The 27,878-nt window shown below is 43.9% G+C and overlaps 1 protein-coding gene across 3 annotated transcripts in view; it reads left to right on the top strand.

Moving 5' to 3' along the window:
• The window catches only part of LOC105692882 (teneurin-a), a 451,510-nt gene that overhangs the window by 419,057 nt on the left and 4,575 nt on the right, over positions 1–27,878 (top strand). For all 3 annotated transcript variants that reach the window (XM_048655887.1, XM_048655888.1, XM_048655889.1), the window contains 18 exons: positions 4,935–5,194; positions 9,708–9,827; positions 9,906–10,540; positions 10,660–10,873; positions 14,003–14,267; positions 14,350–14,480; positions 14,588–14,734; positions 14,924–15,131; positions 18,291–18,317; positions 21,370–21,489; positions 22,264–22,448; positions 22,697–22,848; positions 22,929–23,587; positions 23,676–23,911; positions 24,009–25,099; positions 25,187–25,409; positions 25,579–27,569; positions 27,639–27,822. In XM_048655887.1, coding sequence (XP_048511844.1) covers positions 4,935–5,194; positions 9,708–9,827; positions 9,906–10,540; positions 10,660–10,873; positions 14,003–14,267; positions 14,350–14,480; positions 14,588–14,734; positions 14,924–15,131; positions 18,291–18,317; positions 21,370–21,489; positions 22,264–22,448; positions 22,697–22,848; positions 22,929–23,587; positions 23,676–23,911; positions 24,009–25,099; positions 25,187–25,409; positions 25,579–27,569; positions 27,639–27,822 — 6,848 coding nt within the window. The remainder of the gene's footprint in view (positions 1–4,934; positions 5,195–9,707; positions 9,828–9,905; positions 10,541–10,659; positions 10,874–14,002; positions 14,268–14,349; positions 14,481–14,587; positions 14,735–14,923; positions 15,132–18,290; positions 18,318–21,369; positions 21,490–22,263; positions 22,449–22,696; positions 22,849–22,928; positions 23,588–23,675; positions 23,912–24,008; positions 25,100–25,186; positions 25,410–25,578; positions 27,570–27,638; positions 27,823–27,878) is intronic.

The raw sequence follows: 27,878 nt of genomic DNA, 5'->3' as shown, positions 1-27,878 counted from the left end.
GCAAAATAGATACTTTGGTACATTGATCGGTAGGCAATTAATATTGTAATTTCTTAACGTTAAGCGGTTCAATTACTCTCAACACATTACTCCGGGGCTCCGGATTCCCTAATCCTACGCACGTGTTGGGTTACACTATTCATGGCTCGTAATTCCTTATTAATATTAATGAACAGACCAAATCGATCGATAATTAAAAGTATACCGGGTCGTTGGACCGCGGGGAGATGTACAACTCGCGTACGGAAGATTCAACGCTTTCCGCTCGACGGAGGAATGGAAAATTGAAAATCGAATACGGGGGGGGGCCTTCGAAGGGATTTTTTTTCGAAGGAAAGACAAAACGGAAGATCCATTCGAACTACTCCGACCTAACGACCCCAGAGGCTTAACCTTTCACCTGGAGAGTGAAACGTTCAATTTTAACGCTTTGTAGAGGCGTGTAGCTGTCGCGTCGAGTCGCTTCGCGGTACAACCGCCGGTGCTCGCTCGTGTATCGAGTTACGCCAGCCTTTGTATACGTCAACCCTTTGAATGCGAGAAAGAATAGCCGAGAGAGAAAGGAAACGAGAAAGAATAAAAGATGGAGAGAATATTCTCCGGTAGAATAGGATTGGGAAGGTAACGTAACCGTATCAGATTCTTTATTAGGACGCCCTTGCCCGGTGTTTGCGACGCTCCCGCTGGATGAACGGTACACCCGATTGTCCACGGTTACCGATGCATATCGTTCTTTAACAAAGGCAAGCGTCGAGTGTCGCCATAGGTAGAGAATCTTCGTCTTCGTCCTCCGATTCAACCTACGGCGGCTGCACGCCGCGCGTAGATTTATTTCCCGGTAATATATATCACGCGGGGTTGTTGTCTACCCGGGCTGAAATGCGAAACCTCGTAACTCTCTTCTCGCTCGACACGAAACAACTCCTATTGATTTCATCCCTGAACAAAATATTTAATCGATCTTCGCACCGAGTCGGCTATAGCTTCTTTCGTTCTACGAACGAGCGACTCGTCGCCAATATTATTATTTTCACCCAGCCTTCCGAAATTTACTTTCTTCAGTTTCCACGGTGCCCCGATAAGCCATCGGAATTTACCGCCTTCCGTCGGCCAACGGCTGCATCGGCCGTCGGAGGTCCGCGCTACCGGTTGTATCGGATATCGGGTATAACGACCCGGTCTTCGCGTGGGATAACTGCGCTTCTTTGCCCGAGAACCTATATACGCTCCGCGCCACGTCGTCGTCTAATTACCGTGATTACTCGCTCCATCTAACGAGGTTCCGGTCCGCACCCATGAGACACCCGCACCCACCTGGGTATACGATCAGGTATAATACCCCCCGAGCATTTTTACCTTCCTTTCTTTTTAAGTCCTCAGCAACGTCGGGGTTGCCTACGGCGGAGCCTCCGATCTTCGTTGAATCGTTCGGTGGGTAGGGCGGGTACGCGTGTCGTGTATGTACACGTATGTACACCTAGTTGTGAATTGCGTCAGAATTGGATCACACGGTTTGGTATCTGCAACAGCTAGATTGATCCTGCAATCATCCACTCAGACTGCACTAAATTCAGTAACGGCATATGTGTGACGGTATCGCGCAGCGTACGCGTCCCAACAACACGCTGCTGCGCAACTTGGACGTTCAAACGGCAATTACCTTTTTATTACGTCGCACTATATCCGGACTGGTCAATTTGCATTATCTAGTTACAACGCACTGATCAGAAATTCGTGCGTCCGTATGGATGGAAGGACCCTCGCGTGTATCGAAGGACGGGCCAATCTAGCCGGCGATCCTGTGGGACCGGCATCGGGGAAATACCTACCGCTGGCTCTCCACTGTCATAACGCAAGGACGGCGCAACGGGAGGAGAGACCGGAGACCGTCCATCCGAGCGGCCAACCTTCGTGGCAGGTTGGGTGGTATCCCGTAATTATACCACCAGGGCAACCTAATTTGCTTTATTGATCGAGAAGCATAACCTAATTCTGCCTAACTGATTTACCGTCGCAAATGGATTAACCCAGCTTGGCAAGTGAACGCACATAAACTATCCGGAACAGTGGGGGAGGGTGGTGGTGGTCGACACTCTGCTCGAGTATGGCGGAGAGTGACCCTTCTCTTTCCCCTCCCCCGTCACCCTCACCCTCACCCTCACCCTCTCAGATCGGCGTCGGCGTCGCCATCGCATAACCATTTCGTGAGTATATCTCTGGTACCGCGGTGTTGGCGATCCCGATGCGAGTCTTCGTCCCGTACCGCCCGAGCCCGATCCTCGTAGGAGGATGCGACGGAGACACCCTTGCCGTCTGTAAATCCCAGCTATAAATTCGACTGTATTTCCATCCACTGATTGCCACCGCCACTGTTTCGTGTGATGCATGCGATTGCGGTATAACGAGCCTGCGGAGGTCGAATGAATGATCGTTGAGATTGAGGTCTCCCAAAGTTTCCCGAGGGACAAATTGAAGCGATTACTGCATTCTCCAGATTCTGAGATACTGGATATACGGATGTACGTACGTATTGTGTTGGATTCCGATCCTTAAATCTGGATGGTTAACTGTCCCCTTCGGTCCTTTTTCTCTCCGCGCTCTGACTCTTCGAATGATGATAGTTCGCGGAATTTCCAGCATCAAGAAACACATGAATAGGCATATGGGGTGCGAATATCCGAATCGAGTCACAGCTTGGTGTGGATACTTGAAATTTTCAAAACGGCCACTTGTCGTATCTGAAGTGCCCGAGTGGTAGCGCGGATCGGATCGTTGGAGCGAAATGAAAAAGAGAAATTCGACGAAAACAGAAAAGGGCATAAAACGGTCCGACGATTAGGCAAAGTTTCGTCGTTTGGGAATCGTTTTTTCGAATTGCGTAGGCGTTTAAAAGTCCAACGACCCGAGACAATCCACCGGGCAGTTAACGGCGTTAGCCGTTCGGAGCCCGAGGGTGCGGGAATCGAGAGACTTGTGCCAAAAACCATTCCAATCTCATTTGCCGGGCGAATTCATATGAGAGCGGGTAGTACCTTTATCGCGAGGACGGTTGTTCCCGCGGTGGGTATTCGCGTTCCTCGCCGGACAACGGTCGCCTCGACATACATATCCTCTCCCCTGCTTCCCCCGGGACCTGCGGGAAATAGGTTGTACCGGATCTCATATAATGCGCTAGACTTTTCAAATATGTTCCCTCCACGGTGATCTCTTGCCCCCTTTACGCTGATCTCCGCTGCCTTGCCTTTACGCTTCGCCGAACCCTGCAGGATTACGTAATATTTTCCAGTGCATCAGGAACTGGGATCAAAAGTTTAATTAGGTTTGAAAAAGAAGAGAAAAAAAGAAAAAAAGAAAAAGTAGAAGAAGAGAAAAAAATGAAAGTTGATGCAACCCCGTGATTAGGGCGGGGAATTTTGTTCACGGGGATTATCATCATCTGGCAAAGGAGGAATCTCGTGTATCGTGTACAGAGATAGGATCAAGTTCAGACATCGGTGTGTTAGGTAGTTAATTTGGGTCGAAACTGGCCGCGTTCCAAATCTTAAACACCCCATTATTCCGTCGTTAAATTTTTTTGCTCAATTTTGCAGTACCGGAGAGTCAGCGATGCGCCGAACTCCCTCGATACCGTTGCCAAATTAGCTTCCTGCTTCTGACTATATGTGTTTTATCCGTATAGGCTTGTAATTTCCCACCTAGCGGCACGGGCGTCTCGTCGTACGAGCGATGGAAAAAGATTATTTATCGAGACACACCGTCTCTCTTGCCCCGGTTCTTCCTTCAAGGGAAGAGGAAGAGGGAGAGAATCCCGAAATAAAAACTTACCGCTCCCACCCCCGTTCTCGAGTTTTTTCCTACTTCTTGCTTAATCATCCTCCCACCCCCCGGCCCAGCCACTGACGTTTCGTAACTCGAATCATATCTCTTCCCGTGCGTATTTCTCTGAAATTTCGCGGAGCTACCTACCGAGGCAGGCGCGGTGTTTCATCCCGTAAAAAATACCCGCCTTTCATTCCGCTCTTCCGACTGTCTCTCCGCGTTATATCTACGTTCGCGAGATTACGTTCTTCACATTTTCCCTCCCCAAAGGTTTCCGTCGACGCGCGCGCGTAACCAGCGTCGCCGAAATCATAAAGGTTTCGGAAATTGTCGATCGATCGATTCGCTCCTGGATAAAGAAAAATATTAGAAAAGAAAAAAAGACGAAAAAGGAAATCAAATGTTCGATCCCCCCCGATCCTTTGTGCCGTTAAAAATGCGAATCGAGTGCAAAACTAACATTGTCGAAATTTTTCTGCATTGTTGGTCGCGCACCCCCCGACGGGTCGCAACTATATTCCTTACGGCGTTGCGAACTGTCGAGGTAGAGGCCTGTCAGCCGGGAACCCTGTTATATTCTTACAGGATTTTTCTCTCTCTCTCTCTCTTTCGGTTGGATGCTGGAACAGCGAAGCATCGGGGAAAAGCCGGTGAGCCGGGAACGACAGCACAATATACTAGCTGGTAATGCTATTCATGAGTTCACGTGATTATCGGAAAACTATATTTACCCCAGACTGTATTAAATCCTTGTTCCCACTCCCCGTTTCTCTTCCTCTTATTTCCTTCCCCATCAGATCCGCGCCCGGCTAAAGGCCCTTTCAAATTTTTACTCCTCGCGTTGTTCACCCGGATTTAACGGTCCCTTCGATTAGCCTTCGCAGCAGCGGCAGTAATGCCAGAAGCAGAAGCAGCGCGGCAGCCCTTGCTGATCCGAAGAGCGAAGAGCCGGGAAATAGGAGGGGAAACTTTATCCTCTTACCGATCAACCTTGTCCCAAGTCTCCACGTTTTCAGACAGTATATGAATTAAAAGCGGCATCGCTTTTTCACCTGTACACCGATCTAATTTCGGCCAATGTCTGATTCGAATTTGTCTACATTTTCGTGTTCCAGGCTACCCCCACCCCAGCAGCAGGTGACCGTTGGTTCTCTCGGAGGCGGTGTTTCGGCAGGAAACGGCGGCGGTCCAGGTCAGCCCTTAGCGATGCCTGTTTTTCCGCTCCGAGCTGGTCCGGCGCCTCATTATTCCCCGTATTCGCCGTCGCGTTTCCACATCGACAAACGCTGCCAACACCGTTGCTCCTGGAAGTGTTTCTCCATCGCGCTTATACTACTAGCGGTCGCCCTGACGGCGATGCTCGCCTATTTCGGCAGTGAGTTTTGTCATTTTCATTATCCACGAGATATTTTAATCCTCGAACACGCGTATGTTTTCCGCCATGCGACGATCGTTTCGGTTAATTCTTTCGTTTTTCGTATCTTCTTTTTTTTTCTTCATCATTTATTCGCAACCCTTGTATCCCGAGAAGATCTCGACCTTTTATATGCTTCACGGTTTTCCGCCTGGTTTGGGTTGTTCGGGACTCGTAAATCACCCGGCGAGAAAAGCTGCGGTAATACACGGTTAATGGCTCATACGCCGCTAGTGGTAAGCTTTATTCGGTTAAGGCGTAGGAAACGCAACCGGTCGGGACTGTGTGGGGGTTGCAGAAAGTCAAGAGGATGGATGGCCAGAAGTGAGAGCCAAACTCGGTGAGATCCGACGCGATGTCCGGAACAGAAACCGCGGGGGCTGCGAGAGAACGGAGTCTTTTCAAGTGTGCGTGCCGTCCAGAAAAGAAGCATCCCTGCGGGGAATCAATACCGGATGATTGTGTATTGATAAGACGTCTGATTGATGGCGGCTCTTCGCGAAAGTGACGAAAGAAGAATTGACTCGAGAGTAACGCGGGAGAGAAAATGAAGCGAGAAAAGGAAGAAAACAGAACAGAGAGGGAGAGAGAAAGAAAGGGCGACAGGGATGGGGAGGGTACGATAACCGGGAACTGGTGAGCGTAGAGGAAGAGAATAGGATTCTTCGAGGGAAAGAGACGCCGCCGAGGGATTGTGGGCAAATTTTGGTCGCGGCCCTGCGACGGTCATTAGGATTGGACGAAGGACGAGAGACGAATCCCGAGGACTGCTGCACGGTGGTGGACAGTATTGATTACGGAGAGAGTTCGCTTTGGTATAGCAGCGAGGCTCACGCTGCAGAAAGACCGTAGAGCAATCAGAGGGCTCGTAAAAACGGTCAAAAGATCAGTGGCTTCTGGCGATGGTAGCGGTGGTTCTGCTTTCGCTAGCTACAGTCATAGTACGCGGAGAAAATCAGTTTTCGCGTTGCCCTTTTTTCCTTTTTTTTTTTTTTTTTTTTTTTCTCACCGTGTCCGCGTTCGTCGCTACGGTAGAGATTAGAAGTGAGTGCTGTATCGTGTATCGGTGGAACGAACTCAGTTTTTTACGATAGCAGGTGGCTTCGCCCGATCTTATTGTTTTTTTTATTAATTTTTACCGCTACCGAACACCAACACCCCACCGCAAAGACGGACGGTCCAACTTTTAAACTTTCAAGCTTTCGAACCGAACGCTTCTATCCACTCCGCTCAACTTTGACTTGTTCTTGCTGCAATAATAAAAAAGAAAAAAAAAAAAACTGCTAAAGTTTGAGGAAATAACCGCAAGGCTTCTCACAACAATACCGGTATGTTGTAGTTGAACATTTTCTCATCATTTCTCGTTTGAAAAAGTGAAGGTAATGAAAAATCTCCAGCGCCGGTGGAATCGTCGCGGGTCCATCGTGGTTCGTTTGTTGGAATCGGACTCCTCGGTATCCTCGCGATTCGTATCGTCGTCGGTATCGATTTTCCCGACGATGAAACAATCGCCGCGACTTGGCAATGGTCGGTTAAATTGTCTCGAAACGAGGATTAGGTAACCCGAGAGCCATCGGAAGTTTAGGGGAGATGCGGAAAGAGGAGCGCCGAATCGGGGAAGTCAGGAGAGCATGAGAGCCGTACCGGAACCTCCGCGAGGGAACAAAGGTTCCCTCGAGATGAGAGGAAAAAGGAGAAGCGAAAGAATGAGAATAAGAAAAGGGAAAGCGTGAGCGGGCCGAGGTAGATAAGTAAGAGTATTAGGCTGACGTTTTATACTCTGCGAAAACAAATCCGAAAATCCTAACGACGTCCGAGCTCCCCAGATAGCCCTGCGGTTTAACTTTGGCGAAGGAGGATTTAACGGAGGGACAGTGGTGCCCTACCATGACCGCCGCCGCTACCGCTACCGCATACCCTTCACTCTGGATGGGCGTCCGAAGGCATTACAGCTGTTGTTTTCGAATTCCGGTAAATCGAGGAAGGGAATCCAATCTGCCTACTACAAGGCGAGCGCCGGGCCCTCTCTAAACAACTCCGACTCGCCGAGAGTCGTCGCTCCCTTCCCTCTCCGTTCTCGTCCCTCCGGAACCGGGGTCCTCTATATAGAGTACGGTTGTATTTCGCGCGCAGATAGATTACCTCGGCGCGGAAAACCTGGTTTGTGCCGGGTGAAAGCATTAGCGGTGCGGAATTGAAAGTAGAACAAAGCCTGCTCTCCCACAAATCGAAAATTATATAGCGTATACGCGTAAAACCGTATCTCACAGAGTTCCACCCGTCTTCCAACCCCTTCCGCGGTACGCGTTACACGTGAAACGGTGCTGCTTCGCGGGTAAAACTTTCGCCCCGTTTGTATACGTGAAATTTTTCGGAACAACCGTGGCGAATCTTTTCCGTGGTTAAACTAGGAAATCGTATCCTCTTCGGCCGGGATGCTCGGTAACGACCTGAAAACAACGAGTTAATAAAAATATCAAACAGCGCTTGATGTCCGTTACACTTTTTTACCCGCGGATCGTCGTAATCGTGATCCTTAGCACCGTTCCGCGCTGAATCGACGCTACACCGTGGTCGAGGTAGAGTGGAGTGCACCGCGGGTGGTTCGGAGCCTTTACATTATAGCTAAAGCGTTTCAAATTTCCGGCACTCGGACGTAAACTTGACCGGTATGCCCCATCCATATATATTGAGTTTGAGATGACATAATACGCGATACGTGGGCAGAAACGCAACCAGCTAACTTTCCGATCGCAGAATCAACCGCAGCGGGGATGACCAGTAGCGCGTCGAATAGGAGAGAAATAAGGTCGTTCGCAGTTCGGTGCAACTCAATTTCGTCCGTAGGTGTATATGTATACCTATAGGCTAAACTATACACGGTTATCTAACGCTACCAATATATCCAGGAGACAGATAAAAGTCCTCTCGGCTGCACGCGAGCTTATATTCCGCAAAATCTCGTGCCAAGCTTTATGCCAAATCACCGCATCGGCTTACGTGAATGTATATAAAGTACGCCATTCGCGATAATACGTATGTATGGCGTGTGTGTATATTCGCTACGTACGTATGGATTGTGCATGGTAGGTGGGGTATACATATAACTGACATTAAGAGACAAAGGATTCGAGGAAGCAGAAATCGGGAAAGCGGTTCGCCAACTCCGTAGGACGATATAGGAATTGGATTATAAAACCGGATGTAGCGTCGCCGTTATTTTTGATCGCTCCAGAATCCAACTAAAACGGTTTTCGAGGGTATAGAGAGGACCGTCGGTCGCGGGTCGCCGTACATCCGTCTTCCGTAAAGTAGGAGGGAAAATTGGAAATGGGAAAAAGACAGGAAAGGTAAAATAAGAGGAAGAGGTGGCGGGGAAATGGGAGGCGCGAAACAGAGAGCGGAAAAGCCGTAAATACGACTCTGGGGATCTGGAAATTTAAAGCCGTTATGCCGTGGGGTCAGACCTTAAATTAATGTCGAGTGAAATTGCGATGATACCGCAACCGCCATAGTGCCAACCTCGAGTAATTGCGTTAACAGGAATAAAGATCGCTCGACAGGTGCGACTAATTGCTAGTGAAAATGAAAAATCTTATGAAACGACGCCGTTTCCACGCGCATCACCGACCGCATAATAAACGATTAAAAAAAAAAAGGAAAAAAAATAAAAACGAAAAAAACGAAATGAAAAGGGAAGAGGAAAACAGAAAAAGGGAAAAAAGATCTCCAGACGAGGACCGCATCCCCCTTATATCTCCCGCCGGAGAACGGGAACTCATTAGTCGCCACGAATGAACGAACGAGCACCGGAAATCTGGCGTCGAAGAACGCGAAGAATTCGCCCGTTCTCCCGTTCTCAAGGGTCCCGCACCACCTGCAGATGCGCCCTAACACCAGCTTCCGAGAGGCCTAATAACCCGTGGTTGCCGGAAAGCCCTATATTGGCCTTCGAAATTAGCGATGATCCGTCAAGAACTTCTCCGCTCCCCCCAGCCCTTTCCGCTCCTCGCTAAAAGCGGAGGGCGCCTACGCTATGGACGCAAGAGAACTCGACAATTGCTTCTGTTTTGGAACAAGGCAGCTGCTGCCGAGGGTTTCCAACCACCGTGCGAGGACCGACGATAACCTACGTGGACCCGCAAACTGCCATCGATCATTTGCCAGGCTAATCTCTTCGGCCCTAGAAAGTCATTCAACACTTTTATCACGCCTTCATTTGTCTCGGAATTTTCTTTCCCGGTGGGCCGCCAGGTCCAACTTGTTTCCTCCACTCCCTTACTCCTCGACTACTTATACCAGTTTCTTCCGTCGCGACCCGTGTTAACCCTACTTTGTCTCGTTAACACCTTTTGCAGGGCTCTAAGCCACCCTTGGCACAGAGTTTTAGATGGGCGAACTTTGCCACCTGACTCCGTGCGCCCCGAACCGAGGGCTCGGTTGATGTAAACTTTTTTTATGGTTTCCATTACAGCCGTCAGCTCCATGACAATTATAGACAGAACCAACTGCATTTTGGTCCAAGATGTCAAGGCGGTCACCCACGAGAACGCTCACATGCACGAACCGATATCAACGCAAATCCCTACGGAAGGTGAATGGAGCAATTGTCATATTTTCATCGGTTCCCTCGTACTTTTCGTTACCCCTTCTTTTTTTCTCGATTCCTCAGAATCACTGCCGACCAGCACAGCCGAGCATTCGAGCGCAGCGGACAATATCGGCGATCAGCAAAGTGACCCTCAAATACAGCAGTCGGCCCAATGGCCAGCGGTGCTGGAGTTGCGCGCTTACAACGTAGCACATTCCGCCGTGATTCCACCATATCACTTCTGGAACTCGGAGTTCCGTAATAAACAGCCGGCCTTTATTCGGTTAAACTTTACATTACCGTGGGGCGCTAACTTTGCCGTTTACGGTCGTCGAAACGTTGCCCCAAGTGTGACGCAGTACGACTTCGCGGAGTTCGTCAAGGGCGGCAGAGTTGATCACAGACTGAAAAGAGAAATAGTATCCGCCGAAGCCGTTAGTTTCATGAAAGCCGAACGGAATTCAAAACCCCTGGAAATCGATAGCAGAGTCCTCGTCAAAAGATCACTCGTCGAACCGATGCTGGTGAACGTAACCCTCTTACAATACCTCGACACAGGTCGCTGGTTCCTCTCAGTCTACAACGATGAACTTCAACCCCACAAGGTCACTCTTGTCGTCACAGAGGCCGAAGGAGTCTCGACAACTTGTCCGAACGATTGTTCCGGTCGCGGATCCTGCTATCTCGGGAAATGCGATTGCATCGACGGTTACCAGGTGAGTGTCTCAACGAGAACGTCAGCTTTTCTCCTCAATTTTTTTCTCCTCCTTTTTTTTTTTCACTTTTCATTTATCCGTCGAACATTTCTCTCCAATCCAATCTTGACCATCTGCAGGGTGCTGACTGCAGCAAGAGCGTTTGCCCGGTACTTTGCTCGGCTCACGGTCAGTACGGGGGTGGGGTGTGTCACTGCGAAGATGGATGGAAGGGCGCGGAGTGCGATGTACCATTGGGAGATTGCCAGATACCTGATTGCAACCAGCATGGACAATGCGTCCGCGGTTCTTGCGTCTGCATTCCCGGTTGGAAGGGACACTTCTGCAACGAACGTGAGTACATCAAATATAAATAATAATAACAATAACAATAATTCGTGCAACGAATGCTGTATAAATCGCCAAATAATGAGGTACAAAAACCGAGAGATTCTGTCGAAAGTTCGCGCCGCCTCGTGTGAATCACGCCGTATACCTACACGAATGAAAGTTCGTGTAAGTGGAACCGCGGAGAGTGTCGCCCATTGTTCGCGGCCTTAGCATCTGTCCAATATAAATAACGGGCTAATTTATGAGGCGAGATAATATAAGGCGAGTGAAACTACGTATAGTCGTGGAGGGAGCATTGTCTTGCGGTGGTAGCGGTGGCGCGGGTGTTTCGGTAGCACAGGTTAAAGGAGGAGTCCTGCACCGTCAAGTTTGGAACTATAATTTGGTATAATAGTTGTGTCGTAATAGGACATAGTTGTGTCCTTAGCATCTCGGTGGCAAACTGCATCATGTGATAGCTCGCGGGGTTGCAGGGGGTGGGCAAAGAGCACGTTGGTTTTCGCTAGGTACATATGTATGTACGTACAGTTGTATGGTATTTTCGTGCCGTAAAACTTGAGAAAAAGAGAGAATAGAGTGCACCAAGGAGCGAGAGAGAGCGAGAGAGAGCGAGAGAGAGAAGTTTGGCAGAAGTAAAGCCACCTCGCTGCTGTATGTGTACATAAAAAGGAGATATTTGAAAACAAGTTTTTAAAAGAGTATATAGGCGACAAATTGCCCCCAGTCTCTATGTGACTTAAAAGTATCACGTTCCGGAGAATAATGTACAAAGAAAATCCCTCGACTCGAGGCACGGAGGTCTTGCGATTTTTTATTTCTCTTCCTCAATTCGTTTTTGGGTCGGGGAACAGGGAGGGCCAGATCGGTGCTGCGACCTCTCGTTAGGACGCTGTCGTTCTTTTTTTTCATTTTAGTTTTTTCATTCTCTCCCTTTTTTTCCTTTTTCTTCAGCTCCGCTGTCCTCCCGGCGTAGTGGTAATAGGAATAAAGCCAGAGTAGGGCTGGCTGGGCAACCAGCAGCAGCGAACCTTTATGCCAGGATTATAAAAGTTGGTCCTAAAACCAAACGACGTCTAAAAAATATGATCCCCTATAAAAGACAGGCGAGCGTAGTAGTTCCCAGTCACAGTATCAAAAGGCACCCATAGGGAAGTTCGCGCAGGTATTATACGAAGCCGAGGACAGTATCAACTTCCGTAGGGAGACCTCCTCGCATCGTTTGCGACCGGAAGTTCTGGATTTTTCGAGTAAAAAGAACTATACAAGGGTTAGCCCGATTCTAATATATACTACGTATGTCTATATATATATATATACACACACCAGAAAGAGAATATAAATCGAAACGTTGGCCTTTTGTTTTTTTTTTTTACCGAAAGGGAGAAGACTTGGCGATCACGTGACGCGATAATAACCGATGTTGATAATATCTTGTATAAAGTATAATCGCATCGCTGGAATGGCGAGTCATGCGCGGTTTAGATCTTCGATAATATCGCGGAGTTAGGTAACGTCGTCAACTCCGTACGGCGATATATAGTTTTGACTTTTTTCGTACCTCTCAAACCATCTGAGCTTGCATCTGCCGTCGTTGCGCGCATAAGGTTCGAGAATAGAACCTCACTGCGCGTGGTGTTATTTATTCATATTTGTCACAGCACCATTAATTCCCCCTTTCCTTCCTCCCGCCGCTTCACCCCCGTGCGGCAAGTCTTGGAGATTCAAGATATTCGTAATATACGAGCTGTATTCACGGAACCAGACACGGACGGCCTGTTTGGCAACCTATAATTAATTCGCAATGCATTTCTCTGCCTGAAATTTACATGCGGACCAACGTGGATTAACTTAACTTAATTTGACGTAATGTAAGCCACGTTTAATGTCAACCGTTGAGCTACGCGAACGTTACTGTCCGATATTTTCTCACGCAAATCTTTTCTAACTGGTTTTGCACGATCCAGAAATTAAAACTGTGTACATTGCAAAGAGACTTATCCGTCTTCCGTTTAAATTCTTTTCCACATTTAATTTATTCCGTGAATCTCGGTGAAAATATTAGAATAGCTAATAAAATTTTCTTACGGACGAACGGACAAGCGAACGCAACGGTGTACGGTGAGTAGAACATGCCGCGCGGAACCCCTGCAGGAGCGTATTCAATAATTCAGTAGTATTAATCGCGATATGAAATCTAAAATAAAAGTAGTAAATGTATTTCTATTTTAAACGAGAAAGAGGGGCTCGCTTACTCCAAGGCAGTGGTACGGCTTATTATGCATGTATGCGTAGCATGCAAGTGCAATTACTGTTGCAGCGAGGAATAAAGGAGAAAATTATAAAGAGCTTGCCGCAATTTTATTTCCATACACCAGACTCTCTTCTGTTGCTCATTGGTAGTACAAAGACTCGAGGCACTTAAGGTTTTCTGCACTTTGCCGCCTCTTACTTATATATTATACGAAAAGCAATCTTACTCCAAGCAAATAAGAGAAAAACCAATCTCGCCGATCATGAAAACGATTATTTTTTTATCGTAGAACCAAGAAAATTAGTTTCGAACCCCACCGACAAAAATATTAGATCAGGTTATATTTTTTTACCGTTCTAGTAGGTGCTTTGCACGCGGCTGGAGGTCAAATTGATCGTTGAGGCATTACTCGCGATTGCGAGAAACCAATTTATTCCATTTCTAAACTCGCCGTACACCCATCTCAGTTTCTACGCCGAACGAGTTTCTCGCACACCACCAGTGCTCTCCGTGCGGGTTGTCACGGTAAACGTCGATGAGATTGAGAGTCGGAGACCCCCTTGGTAATAGTCTGCCTGTAGATGAACTCTGACAACTTTAGAGAACTCAATTAATCCCACCCAATAACGATGTGATCAAAGACCGGTATTTTAATTCTGACTTCCGTTCCCCGCAATCAAACTACGCCCGACGACGCTGCACCACCTCCAGATATCCCGTGTCACCGAGATATACGTATAAATACAATCCTAGCTATCTCTCCACGTAAAAATTACACGAATCCAATCGAAATTTTTCACCAAAGAGAAAAAAGAACACCGACTATCCCAAAACCACCTGCCAACCGATTTATTAAAGGTTTCCAACGAATTTTTCAACAGGCGATTGTCCAGATCCAAGCTGCAGTGGACACGGAGCTTGTGTCTCCGGTAAATGCTATTGCAAAGCCGGTTGGCAGGGTGAACGTTGCAATCAAGTAGATCAGCAAGTTTACCAGTGTCTTCCGGGATGCTCGGATCACGGAATTTACGACCTTGAAGCCGCTGCCTGCATCTGCGAAGAACATTGGGCAGGCGTTGATTGCTCCCAGCCTAGTTGCGACCTCGACTGTGGCCTCCACGGATCCTGCGAACAGGGTCATTGCAAGTGAGTATTCGAACGATTCGTTCGATCGTGCTCTCGAATTCGGAATGAAAAAAAATTACCATCACCTCGTGCTCGATCATAGATGTCACGACGATTGGACGGGGGCGAGATGCGATCAAAAGCCTTGCGACGTTCGATGCGCTGACCAGGGTCAGTGCAAAAATGGGACCTGCGTTTGTAGCCAAGGCTGGAACGGTAGACATTGTACATTGCGTAAGTTTATTAAAAAAATTCAAAGATTTTTGTACGAATTTCGCGTCAAAACATTTCGATGATAATGTTAGCAAATATTAATCGCTACAACTGAAATATATGACTAGCCGGATGCGAGAATGGATGCAGTGGCAACGGTCTCTGCACTTTACAAGAGGGAGAATACAGATGCGATTGTTCGATCGAATGGGCAGGACGAGATTGCAGCATTCGTCTTGAAATGGAGTGCAGCGACGGAGTAGACAACGATCAAGGTACTCTCGATTTAATCCAACCGGCAGGTTAGAGAAGCATCGAATTTTCCGCTGGATTATTCTTTGCGATATTCAACTGGAATGTTATGAAAAATTTTTGTCGATGCCCTTCCACCCGCCCTCCTCTTTTAATGTTGAACGAAATACGTCTAGACATATGCCTACGTGTATATTCCTTCAATTTTCCAGACGGTATGACGGACTGCTCCGATAGTGAGTGTTGCTCGCTTCCCGTCTGTTCAGATCACATAATGTGTCTGGCTAGCAACGATCCCGTCGAAGTTCTACTTAGGAAACAACCGCCGAGTGTGACAGCATCCTTCTATCAAAGGGTGAAATTTCTTGTCGAAGAAAACAGCGTGCAGAGTTACGCTCACACGGACGAGTACAGCGAGAGGTAGGAACTCCAATTCATAACTATTTTACGTTAAACATTTACAGTAAACATACGACTAATCAATAATAATAATAACTAATTGAATATGCCGAACGATATGTTTCAATTCTCATTACGTCAATTCTGGTTTCACGATTTCGAATTGTTACAAATTTTTTATACAGTTTCGTAAAACTTGAACACATGCAACGAAAGGTTGAGCTTTTTTGTTTGAAATTCATGAAAGAAACATATCGTCCGGCTCGGTAAGTTTATTATTCACGATGGGGATACGAGTGATTGAATTTCGTAAAATTCCTGATATTTTAACATTTGAGAGTCTTGATAAATTTGATTGCAACTTTATCCCCATCGTGGGTAGAAATGGCCATAATAACGAATATGGAAGATGTGCGACACCACATCGTTAGATGAAGCGATGAAGTCGATATAGCCCCGAAATATCTAGATTAGGCCAGCTTAGCATCTGATTGTGAGTAACCAGTGACACGGGGTCATGGATGAGCCCAAGTAAAGTGGGTGAAAAAACCCGCAACCCCGACCCCACCCCCGAAAACCCCCCTGCCGCAATACCATCGTCCCTAAATCCTAGTCCTCGTGTTTCAGCCTTCCCTCCCCCGAATCTCAGCTACGCTAATCATCACCTCAGACGCATTGCCAGACAAAACAATTTCTGGATATATCGCCGAGACGAAACGCAACTCCTATTTATAAAAGTTTCAATGATAAAATCTAGCGAACATTCAAAGTAAAAATATACCGTACGCGCAAAGCGGCCGTACGAGGTTGCAATCTTTCTTTAATCCCATTGACTATTTGCCTCTAACATTTGTTTATTCATCCGTTCATTTACGCTGGGTATAAACCTTTTTTTTTTTAGTGTCGAACCGCTGCACTTGCTGAATATTAGCTATACTTATATCCGCTTAACCTCGCGTGTGCTATTTGCACGTACCGCCCTCATTACTCTGGGCAAATATTAATCTCTCTACTTATTTTTCATCGCAGCAAGCTTATATCTACGATTAGCTAGGAAAAAATAAAAGTACAGAGAAAACGAAAAACTCAAGTAAACAAACAAATAACTAAATAGATACGATGCACAGAAATATAGAAATTATACTTCATGTCGATACGTATACATTCAATGCAAACTAGAAAATGTGTTTCGTGAGCCAATTGATGAGGCGAGTAATTTGATCGATCGTTCATTAATTCATTTGGATTTTACTTTTAACTGTGTCTGATGGAGAAAAATTGAAATTATTAAAACAAACTATCCAGATATTTATTGGAGTGTTTTGGATGGCAATGGCTTGAGCGTACAAGCGTAGTTGTTGAAAAAAAAAAAAAAAATTCGGGGGATTCGTGTATTTTGTCTAGTGTTAACCCTTTGTGTGTACCTAACCACCACCACACCACCACTCACCCACAGCTGAGCCCCTCGAGTGGCTCGATTTATTGAAGATTTAAAATAAATGGAAAAAAAAAAGAAAAAAAATAGGAAAAAATCTATGAATGTATAGATTTGCTTTTAATTATTTAGTTAATTCTTTTTGGTATACTCTAGACATATAGCTTATCATTCAATATTAACGATAAAAAGAAACAAAGAAAAAAAAGATACGAAAAGCTAATGAATGAAGAAAAGAAACCAAATAGATCATCCATGAATTTTCAAAATTGCCTAATATCCACAGGCCATTTGTTAAATAAATAGATACAAAATCATGGTAAAAAGAAAAAATTATGTAATATTCGTAGTATGGTGGACACAAGTTTGAAATTTGATATATAAGGATCCGCATAATGCTTTCGTATTTTCTTCGTTACATTTATTACCTATACATATGTGCGTAACGAACGGAACGTATATTCAACCGTCGGATATCGAGGAAAGAAGAGAAAAAAAACCTGTGAATAACATTAACAATGCGTACTCCGCGCATATCATAATGACTAAAATATTTTTTATCGAACCGCGATGCACGGCGAACCCGGTAAAGTCCGAATGAATATAACTTTCCAATTAACGTGAACGATAATGGACAAACTAAATATGTACCTAAACCCTTTTCCAAAATGTTTATCTATCGTACATCGGTTGATTTTTCGTTGCCAAAATTTTTAACACCGGAATTGACGTGAACAAAAAAAACCAAAAGACGTTCGAACTGCACGATCAATACGCGAGGATAGCGTATTAGTCGTGGAGGGTGAGAGTAGTGGTTTTTTTTTCGGTATTTCACAAAAGCCCGTTGTGAATCGTTGATATTTTTGTCATGATTTTATTTACTTTTATTTTTGCTCAATTCTTTTTTACCTATAAATATAGATCCGATATATTCATGGAAATGATAATAATAGTGCAAACCAGAACAACGCCGCAGTTGATTTCATAAAATACATTATCATATATGTGGGTAAATTCTATACGTATGTGAATCCATAGTACAATCGTTGGTAGTCAGTCAGCCATGCAAATAATGCGAAAAATGAAATATGGTCAGTTGGTTTGAAGCGCTATAGCAGAGCTATTCGTGTACGTAGTTTCCAACTTGTGTCTGTCATATGTACCACTCTATGTTGTACGATTCTGGGAATAACTGTATTCGTTTGAATAAATGGAAAGTGTGTATGATGGGTACGCTTGATTAGTGTGTGTCTACGTCTATTGTTTTTGTAACGCCATACAGAACATTGCAAACGCATTAAAAAGTCTCTTCCTTTCGCTAATTCTCTTTCATTATCATCATACAAATATATTTACATTCATACCAGCAGCAAAAGCTCTGAAACTTTTTCTCACAATTAATGACAACGTCGCACGTACACTGTGAGAAAATAATTATTATCATCGAGTGATACCACTTGATATATATTTTTTGGACGTGTGATTACCAAAAAAAAAAAAAAAATCAAAATTAATATTAAAATTTTCAAAATCGTCGTTCTTCAAGATCTGACTCGATTACTTTTGAATGAATAATACGTTCGAATAAATTGATGAAAAAATTAATGACTTATTAAATAAATACAATCAATTAAATAAATAAATACGTGTGCAATGTTGCGTGTGTGCATTGTCTACCCGCACCGCGGGTTCTGTGACCGTGGTAACGTAACGCCCTTTCTTCTCGTTGGTTTTCCCACACGTAGTGAGTTCTGGAATTACTTTACACCGCGGTAAGTTGCAGCTCAGCTCTCGCTAATCGTTCATGTCCAGCCATTCTATGCTCGTCGCTCGTATTCATTATCATCTTACATGTTTCGTAAACTCCTTTTATTATTGATTCATTAGTTCGATTATTTGAAATTAGTCGGTTTATTTGAAAATAATTTTTTATTTCTTTTTTTTTTTAATCAATTTTTGTAAATTTTTTCTTTTCATTTTAGTTTTCATTTTTTGTATCATTTTGTTTGCTGGAGTTTGTGATCATCTGCTTGTTATTCGTTCCCCATTTCGTTTCAATGAAAAACAAAAAGCAAGAAAAGAAAAAAGATGTAGAAAAAAATCGTTTCTATAATATTTCCTACTTCCATCTGCCCAAATACATGCACAAAGTTCTGCTAATTTTTCTCCAATAGAAAATCTGATGAACAATAAATCTGTACTATCAACTGAAACATAAGTGAATTATTTACGATTAATACAGAATCGTGTATTTAGCATAATGGAGGAGGAGATAGTAACGTTTTGCATTATGTACATAACAATTGAGAAAAAGAACAAAAAAAACATCAAATCAAATTCAGAAACCCAGTAAGATGAAGATAAAAAAAAAATCCAAAATCGTAAAAGCTGTCTCTGTGATGTCTGTGATATGTTGTCAGGCTGTTTTTGTTTTGTCTTGTCTTCTTGTCCATTAGATAATAGTGAAATAAGTATGTTATATTACCTGGTAAACCTGGTCTTGTGTTGTTTGTGTTGCCACGCTTGCACTTGTACATCCTGTCAAACAAATTGTCTATAGTGAACGTCCTAGTTGATACACCGCTGACTTTATTGCGTATATATATACAATACTTATATATACCAGAGTAATTATTTTCATTTATTTATATATGTATTGTGTAAAGCAAGAAAAAAAACAGAAAAAAGAATGAGAAAAGAACAGAACAGAAAAAAGTAATTACATCATAACTAGTGACACGCATAGTTACGTATATAGTTACTTCTTGTTGGTTTTTTTTTTTTAATATATAAATTTTTTTTTCAACAAACATAAATGGAAAGAAAAAAATCGGAATTTAACGTTAAGATGTTAAAAAGAACACCCCTGAGCCCTCTTCGCCCCATCCTTTGTCTGCGTCTGTATCACTGTCTGCTATACGTGCCATTACTAACCACCATACCCCGTCAACCTATTAACCGCAACCCTGTGTCTGTCTTTTCCTAATCCGAAAAAATCGCCCTAAAGCCCTCAGCACAATGCCCCACAACCCATCTATGCCATCTACCCAACAAACAAACAAAAAAAAAAAAATGAAAAGAAAAATTGAAAAGAAAAAAAAAAAAGATTATACCAAAATACGAAAAATAGAAAGAAAGAAAGAAAAACCATACAACAACTTTTTCTCTCACAGTTATTAATTCTCCAGAGTAGAGAATATCAAACACCTGCCGATGTAAATGGAATTTTTGAAAATTTATCATTTTTTATTCTATTTTTTTTCATTACGCCATTCAACTAATATCAGTGATCAAGGCAATTGATGATAGTAGCTATACATAATGTTCTTTTTGTCATATGATTGACTGGGACACCGTAACAAATTTTTTTCTTCAGTTTTTAATTATTGAAATTTGATTTGGAATATTTTCTTAAATTCTTAATTATGATATAGGTTGGTGTCTGTTTTTTAAAATCTCAATGTGTTTGAGGATTATGTTACTATTATCATTATGGTTTGAATTTATAGTAGTGACGACAGTGCCTGCCACCTTGCTGTGCTCGTACTTGGAGGATCGGCACCCCTCCGCTATTTGATCAACCCCGAGTTCCGTCAACAGAATTATAACATTTATATATGCAGCTACCATAGATACAGCACTGCGGTTACTGAAAATTATTAATTACCATACATTGATCATTTCAGAGTTAACTTTTCGTCCAGTGTATATCGTATATACCTATGCATATTTTTTTTTTACTTTTTGTTTTACTTTTCACTCAGAAAAATAGTCGATCTCTAACGTAGGGGGAGCGTGATCCTCCAAGAAACACCATCCTCCTATATCCAGTCCCTTAGGGACTTATATAAATACTCTGTATACGTATACACATATTACATATGCATATACCCTATATGTGTATGTATATCATGACATAATGTGTGTATTTATATTAATTATTAATATACATACATATCTAGATATGAATGAACCAAAGATATGTGTATATGTATGTATATGGATATGTACACATTTATATGGCAAACTATGTTACACCGTTATGTATAATTTTCGTTACATTCAGCACACACATGATTGCTTACATTATTCAGCTTATATATAACATTACAATATTATTCCGATTATTATCATTATGATTATCATTATGATTATTATTATGATTATTATGATTATTATACTCTGCAGAAATCCTGCGATTTGCTGAATTTTTATTATACATTTACGTCTATACATACATGATATTATCTGCATGCGTTCTATACTTCATAAAAAAAGACCCCACGTATACTTCGGAGAAAAAAAATTGTTATTTAATCGAACGGTAAATGTTCTCACTTCTCTTGCCAATTACATTAGCACACGATGCTGATTTTATACAGATATATGACACTATTGTAATTCCCTACATTTCATTGTTTCATCATAGAATCAATTCGAATTGTTTTGCAATTTAGATTCTGTGACGGGCATTAGTTTCTTGTATTCAATGTTCAATGGCGCTTAAATGAAGTTACAAAATCGCGTTTGGCAATGAATTGGGAATATTGGATGTGCATTGCCTGTTGGGCTATTAACTACCGAAGCTGATTTCATCTGTCGATAAAATCCATTGAAAATTCGTAGCTCGTACAAATGAAATACCAAATTCTATCATTGAAACAACGAGAAAAGAAAATTTCCAAACTTGTTCCGTCTATCGTCTCGATTTGTGACGTTGAATGTCAAAAATTAAAATGAAAGAAAAATCAGCTGCGGAATAGTTGATCGCTTTCCCTGAATATTTAATCCCATGGCCACCGCTATACTATTTATTTGTAACAGCCGGGTTGCCGTGATGCGAGGACAAGTAGTAACCGAACAAGGACTCGGCATTGTTGGAATTCGAGTATCCGTCGACAAGGATTCACGATTTGGATTCACATTGACCCGAGCCGGTGGATGGTGAGTCTTGTGAAATATTTATTTAAAATAATTCCATACAATTATTTCATCCACCTGATTCTGATCCCTGGTGAGAATATCTTGTTCGCCACGGGCATGATAGTATATTCAGATATATCGAGTCGAAGGCGCGTATTTTAGAGAAGCGCTTAAGCTGTACACACACGGTAATGGGATCAGAGGTGCATTGTAACGAAAGGGGACGTCTGTTTCGCAAAGGTGAGGTACGGTGGTGATACTCCGCTAAAGGTAATCCTCGGATGTTGAAGAGGGGAAATGAGAGGGGATCGCAAACCACATCAAAGCTTGGGCTAATGATGTTGAAAGCCTGTTAATTACTCCGCGCACGTCCGTAGCATTAACCTGACCTCCCTATCTTCATCACCTCTCCCCAAAATCACCGCTGAATATTCATGTAATATGTCAGGTAGTCTCCACAAAGGTTTGCTTCATATATAGTTACACATGCCGAACACTCCTCGCGATTCAACTATCTGTGGCGTATGCAGCCGCAATCTGACAACGAACCCCTGGAGCCTCCGATTTAGCTTAGAAACGGCGTGTATAGTATGCATATAGTCGAGACATTGCGACGGCATAGCTGATGCAAACTTAACATACGAATCAGTACCACAATAATTTCTATATGCCGGTATACGAGATATTCGCTGAGGCGATATACTTGCTTATAGGAATTGGGACGAAATATCTTCACGTATGTTGCGTTATTCTGAATTTGTTATAATTTATTTTTTCTCATCAATATCATCGCAGGTTTGACGTACTCGTAAACGGTGGAGGTGCCGTTACTCTGCAGTTTCAAAGAAGTCCCTTCAAACCTCTAACTCGCACAGTTTTCGTACCTTGGAATCAGATCGTTGTTCTACCCCCGGTAGCCATGACGCTCAGTGAAGAAAGCGTGTCTTACAGGCCGAATCAACCCCCCAGTCCTGCCGTTGGTAAGAATGAATCGGGAAACGTGTATCATTTCTAAAATTATAAGATTCATTCGCAATATTTTACGTCGCTCCTCAAGTAACGACTCATTACTTTTTGTACATTTTTTAATGCGACCGGTATATTTATTTGAACTATATTCAACGGGTTTTAGAGTGACGCCGATTTTCATCAACTTGTGCCGTCTCTGTTCCGTCCATGAGTGTTGAATGTTTAAGTTTCGTTTTATTTACTGCATAAAATATAATAGGCTTCCCAGGGATCTCGATGGGACTGTTTGGCGAACATGGACCTTGCCTGGAACACGATCACGAAATATTACGTCCGATAATCGTTGGCACGTGGATGCCAGAAAAAGTCGGAGGTTTGCCAGGAAAGAGTTTGATCTTCGCTGAAACTCAGGTACCTATCGTTTTACGCTCATGTACCGTCGTCTCGCAAATACTCGTCCTCGAGTAAAACTGCATCATTCCTTTTTTCAGATCGTTCAAGAAAGCATTGCTATTCCGGGATCGAATTTACATCTGATGTACCAAAGTAGTCAAGCGGCAGGGTACTTATCCACCGTCAGGATGCAATTGACAGGACCTTTCATTCCAAAGTCACTGACGCATGTCCACGTGCACGTGGAAATCGAAGGATCCCTGCACGCAAAGACTTACGAAGCCGATCCAAACCTGGAGCACACATTCGCGTGGAATAAAAGAAACGTCTACAAGCAGAAAGTGTACGGTGTAGCTCAGGCACGAATTTCCATCGGGTATCAGCACTCCAGCTGCCAGGCGGTAGTCTGGGAAACACAAACAGCAACTTTGCAAGGGTTCGATGTGGACATTTCGGACGTCGGAGGATGGGGATTGGACATTCATCATCATTACAATTTCCACGAAGGGATTCTTCAGAAGGGAGACGGATCCACTCTTCACCTCAAACAGTATCCACGTACAGTTAAAGTCGTCATGGGTACGGGATTGCAGAGGAATTTAACTTGTCAGGATTGTAATGGACTCGCAAAAGATGCCAGACTGCTCACTCCTGTCGCGCTCACCAGTGGACCAGACGGCAGCATTTACGTCGGAGATTTTAATCTCGTTCGCAGAATTACCCCCGAGGGAAATATCAACACTGTTTTAATCCTTAGGTTCGTTGATAATACAGATATGACTCATACGACGAATCTAATCGATTTCACGTACTTATCACCATTCTCACCTTTAATCGTTCCTCAGCGCGACCCAAGTGGCGTATCAGTATTACCTCTCGGTATCACCAGCGGACGGTCATCTTTACATAAGTGACCCTGAAAAGCATCAAATCCTGAAAGCTTTATCGTTAGAGAAAGTTCAAGATCCCAGTATCAACATGGAGGCGGTTGTTGGAAGTGGCGAACGATGTATCCCCGGTGACGAAGGTCACTGTGGGGATGAGGGACCAGCGATTCATGCAAAACTGGCTCATCCTAAAGGTTGGTCTGAGTATCCCATTACTTTCGCATTGAAAATGACATGGAAATGTAGAGAAAAAAATTGTCATTATCTTTAAAATTACTCATTTTTTAATAGGAATTGCAATCGCCGCTGATAAAACAATGTATATTGCTGACGGCACAAATATCCGAGCTGTAGATCCTCGCGGCATAATCCACACTCTTGTCGGTCATCACGGTCATCACAATCACTGGTCACCTGCTCCGTGCATGGGGGCAATTCCTGCGCATCGAGCACAACTCCAGTGGCCAACTGGACTGACCCTTAGCCCACTGGACGGTTCTCTCCATTTTATCGATGACAGATTAGTCCTGAAGTTGACCAGCGATCTGAAGGTCCGAGTGGTCGCCGGAACACCTCTCCACTGCACGAGTAATGCCAACATGGGTGGAGCACCAAGATCGAATTCTTCGATGGCTGCTAATAACAAAAAATCAGATGAAGTTTTGGGATCCGTTTTGGCAGTGGCCTTCAGTCCGACTGGAGAACTCTACATTGCTGACAGCGATTCGCATAGAGTGAATTCGATCAGGATGGTCGATTCATCTGGAAAAATGTCCCATTTTGCTGGCCAGCAGCAAGAAAGACTGCGGGGGCAATGCGAGTGCAACAATACCACACCTAGTACCAAAATTCTAGACTCCTGTAGTTGTACCGATGATACGAGTAGCACCGAAACACTATTGTCGTCAAATGCGAAATTCTTGGCAATCTCGGCGCTAGCGGTTTCCCCTGATGGTGTATTGCACGTTGCTGATCAGGGTAGCTTGCACATTTTAGCTTTACAGCCCTATCTTCCGAAGCTGGATGAGAGCGGAGAATTCCATATTCCTTTCCCCCCATCTAATGAAGTCTACGTTTTCAATCGCTACGGTCAACACGTAGCAACGAAAGATCTGACCTCTGGGAAAACGAGATACTCGTTTTTGTACAGCAAAAATACAAGTTTCGGAAAATTGGCGACCGTCACAGACAGCGCGGGAAATAAAATACAGTTCTTGAGAGACTACAGCAATGTCGTTAGCTCGATTGAAAATACACAAGACCATAAATCGGAACTTAAAATATCGGGAGTCGGGTTCCTCGTCAAATTGTCGGAAAGAGGGAGGTCTGAAATCGCACTCGATTACGATAGCTCGACTGGACTGCTGACCAGCCGATCAGGTGTAAGTATAATAATTTGTAAAAATAGCTTCGCGTCATGCCTCGCCAGATATTATGCTTGAAGCTAAAAAATGAATTTATTTCGATAGGGCAGCGAAACGTACATGTACTCGTATGACAATCTCGGACGAGTGACGGACGTGATACTTCCGACCGGTGAAAAATTGAAATTAAGTTCTGGATTATCGAAGAATGAGGGACTCGCTGTACGAGTTTCCGCGCCACTTCAGGCTTTGAGAAAGGGAGACAGTCACCGATTACTTGAGCTAATAATGAAGAATGATAAGTTCAAAACCCTCCAGATCACAGACGGTGAGTAATCCGCTGGTATATGAGACATTCCACGTTTAACGGGCCATTTTTCCGAATTTTTTTTTTTTTTCTCTGAACTTGATGAAACTTTTACAATATTTCTGCAGAATTAATTTCGGGATGCTTTACTTTATTAATTTATGACGCTAACACCAAATTCTAATTTTAGGAACTGAGGTAGAAGTAGCTACTGCCTTCACCAACAGTAGCATGACGATTTCACTCCCTGGAGGTGGCACCGTCATGAGTGCAGCAAAAGCCAAGCATCCGCTATTAGAAGCCGCGTTACCAGTAGAAGCGGAAATGCTTCCGATGTGGAGTTATCAAGTAATGAATCTCGGCGAGCTCACCAACACGATGACAACGTCGTATAATCTCGTCGGTGACGTGAGCCACTTGCAACAGACATTGAACCGCGAGATTTGGGTGAACGAAACCAGAGTAATAGGTGTGGAATTTGAGCAGGCTTTCAGCCGAGAGACATTCTACGACAAAAATCGCACTCCGTTATTAACCGTAACCTTTGATCCCGCGGGTCTCCCGTTGAACTGGCAGCCTTACCACCACGGTCATAATCTAAGCATATCATACGATTCCTTCAACCGCATAGAAAGCTGGAAATGGGGAGCATCTGATGAAACTTATAGCTACGATCACCGCGGTCATCTCGCAAAGGTGACCAACAGTCAAGATGGGACCAAGCAATACACTTATAACAATTATAATATGCTGGCGAAAATCACCCTTGCCAGTGGTCGAAATTTCTCTCTTCAGTACGACGATGACGGTGGACTACGTCATGTCACTCTTCCATCGAATACCAAACATTCTTTCTCGTGCCAGGCTTCTCTCGGATTTTTAAGGGTCACTTATACACCACCTGGAAGCTCGAGAGCTTATCTACAGCACTATAGTCACAATGGAAACCTTTTACAAACTGTTTTTCCCGGAGACGGTGCGAGAATCGTGTACAGGTATCACACTTCCGGTCAAATAGCGGAGATAATCCATGGCGATGGTAAAAGCGAAATAATATACACAGAGAACGGTCTTCCTTCGGAAGTTATACACTCTGAGAAAGACGTCGAGTACAAGTGGGATTATCAGTATAATGCAGGGCTTTTGATAGAGGAGCGAATAGATTTTGGGGCCAAAACTGGACTCAGCAATGCGAAGTTCACTTTTGAGTATGATAACAACTTCCGGTTAACTGCGGTTCAAGGTAGAATCGGTGGCCAAAATCTTCCGCAGCATCCCATGGCGTACAACCCGAAGACTGGAACACTCGATCAAATTGGACAGTTCAAAATAGCCAAGCCCAAAATGAACGAGACTACAGTCTCTGATGGAACAGCTCTCTTCTCTAGAAGTACCAACGGCAGATTTTTGGAGACCAAAGTCACGGTGACCATATACAATATTGAAGTATTCAGGATGGAATTCACCCACGATTCTAGAGGACGAATCAATCAAACCAGAACGTATACTCGTAATCTTGGCGGTAACCCTTACACGAGCGTTAAAAATTATACTTGGGATTACGACGGTCAATTATCAGGAGTCGAAGCTCAGGAACCGTGGGGCTTCAAGTATGATAACAACGGAAACATGCTGTCTTTAACATACCGAGGAAACACTATTCCCATGGAGTACAACGGGATGGATAGAATTGTCAAGTTTGGCGAGGGACTTTACAAATACGACAACCGAGGTCTGGTCATTCAGAACGCTAGAGAAGAGAGATTCAATTATAACGCGAAAGGATTGCTAGCCCGTGCCATGAGGAGGGGACGATTCGACGTACGTTACTATTACGATCACTTGGATCGGCTCGCAACTAGAAAAGACAATTACGGAAATGTCACGCAGTTCTTTTACAACAACCAAGATAGACCTCACGAAGTCAACCAAATCTACAGCCCCCGTGATGGTAAACTGATGTCCCTTGTTTATGATGACAGAGGACATCTTATTTATGCCCAAGTTTATCGGCACAAATATTACATCGCTACTGATCAATGCGGAACACCAATTATGATTTTCAATCAATACGGAGAAGGAATCAGGGAAATCATGAGATCGCCCTACGGACATATTGTCTACGATTCCAACCCCTATCTCTATCTACCAGTTGATTTCTGTGGCGGACTTTTGGACCCGGTAATTATACAAAATGATATCTTGTGGAAATCAAATACTCATCACGCCATGTTTTTTTTTTTTTTGTAGGTGACATCGCTTGTCCATATGCCTAATGGAAAAGTTTACGATCCGTTGATCGGGAAGTGGATGTCGCCGCTATGGGAAAATGTTTTGGACAGGGTTGCTACCCCGACACATCTCAACCTTTACAGATTCAATGGAAATGATCCAATCAACGTTAGACACACGAGTCAACAAAATCAGCCCACAGGTGAGATCAATTTCGAAAGAACTATCATCGCAAATGAATAATGTAGGGCATGAAAT

Source organism: Athalia rosae, chromosome 5 (assembly GCF_917208135.1).
Source record: "Athalia rosae chromosome 5, iyAthRosa1.1, whole genome shotgun sequence".
Lineage (NCBI taxonomy): Eukaryota > Metazoa > Arthropoda > Insecta > Hymenoptera > Athaliidae > Athalia > Athalia rosae.
The sequence above is the reverse complement of the archived record's forward strand: the minus strand, read 5'-3'. Positions and strand labels throughout refer to the sequence as shown.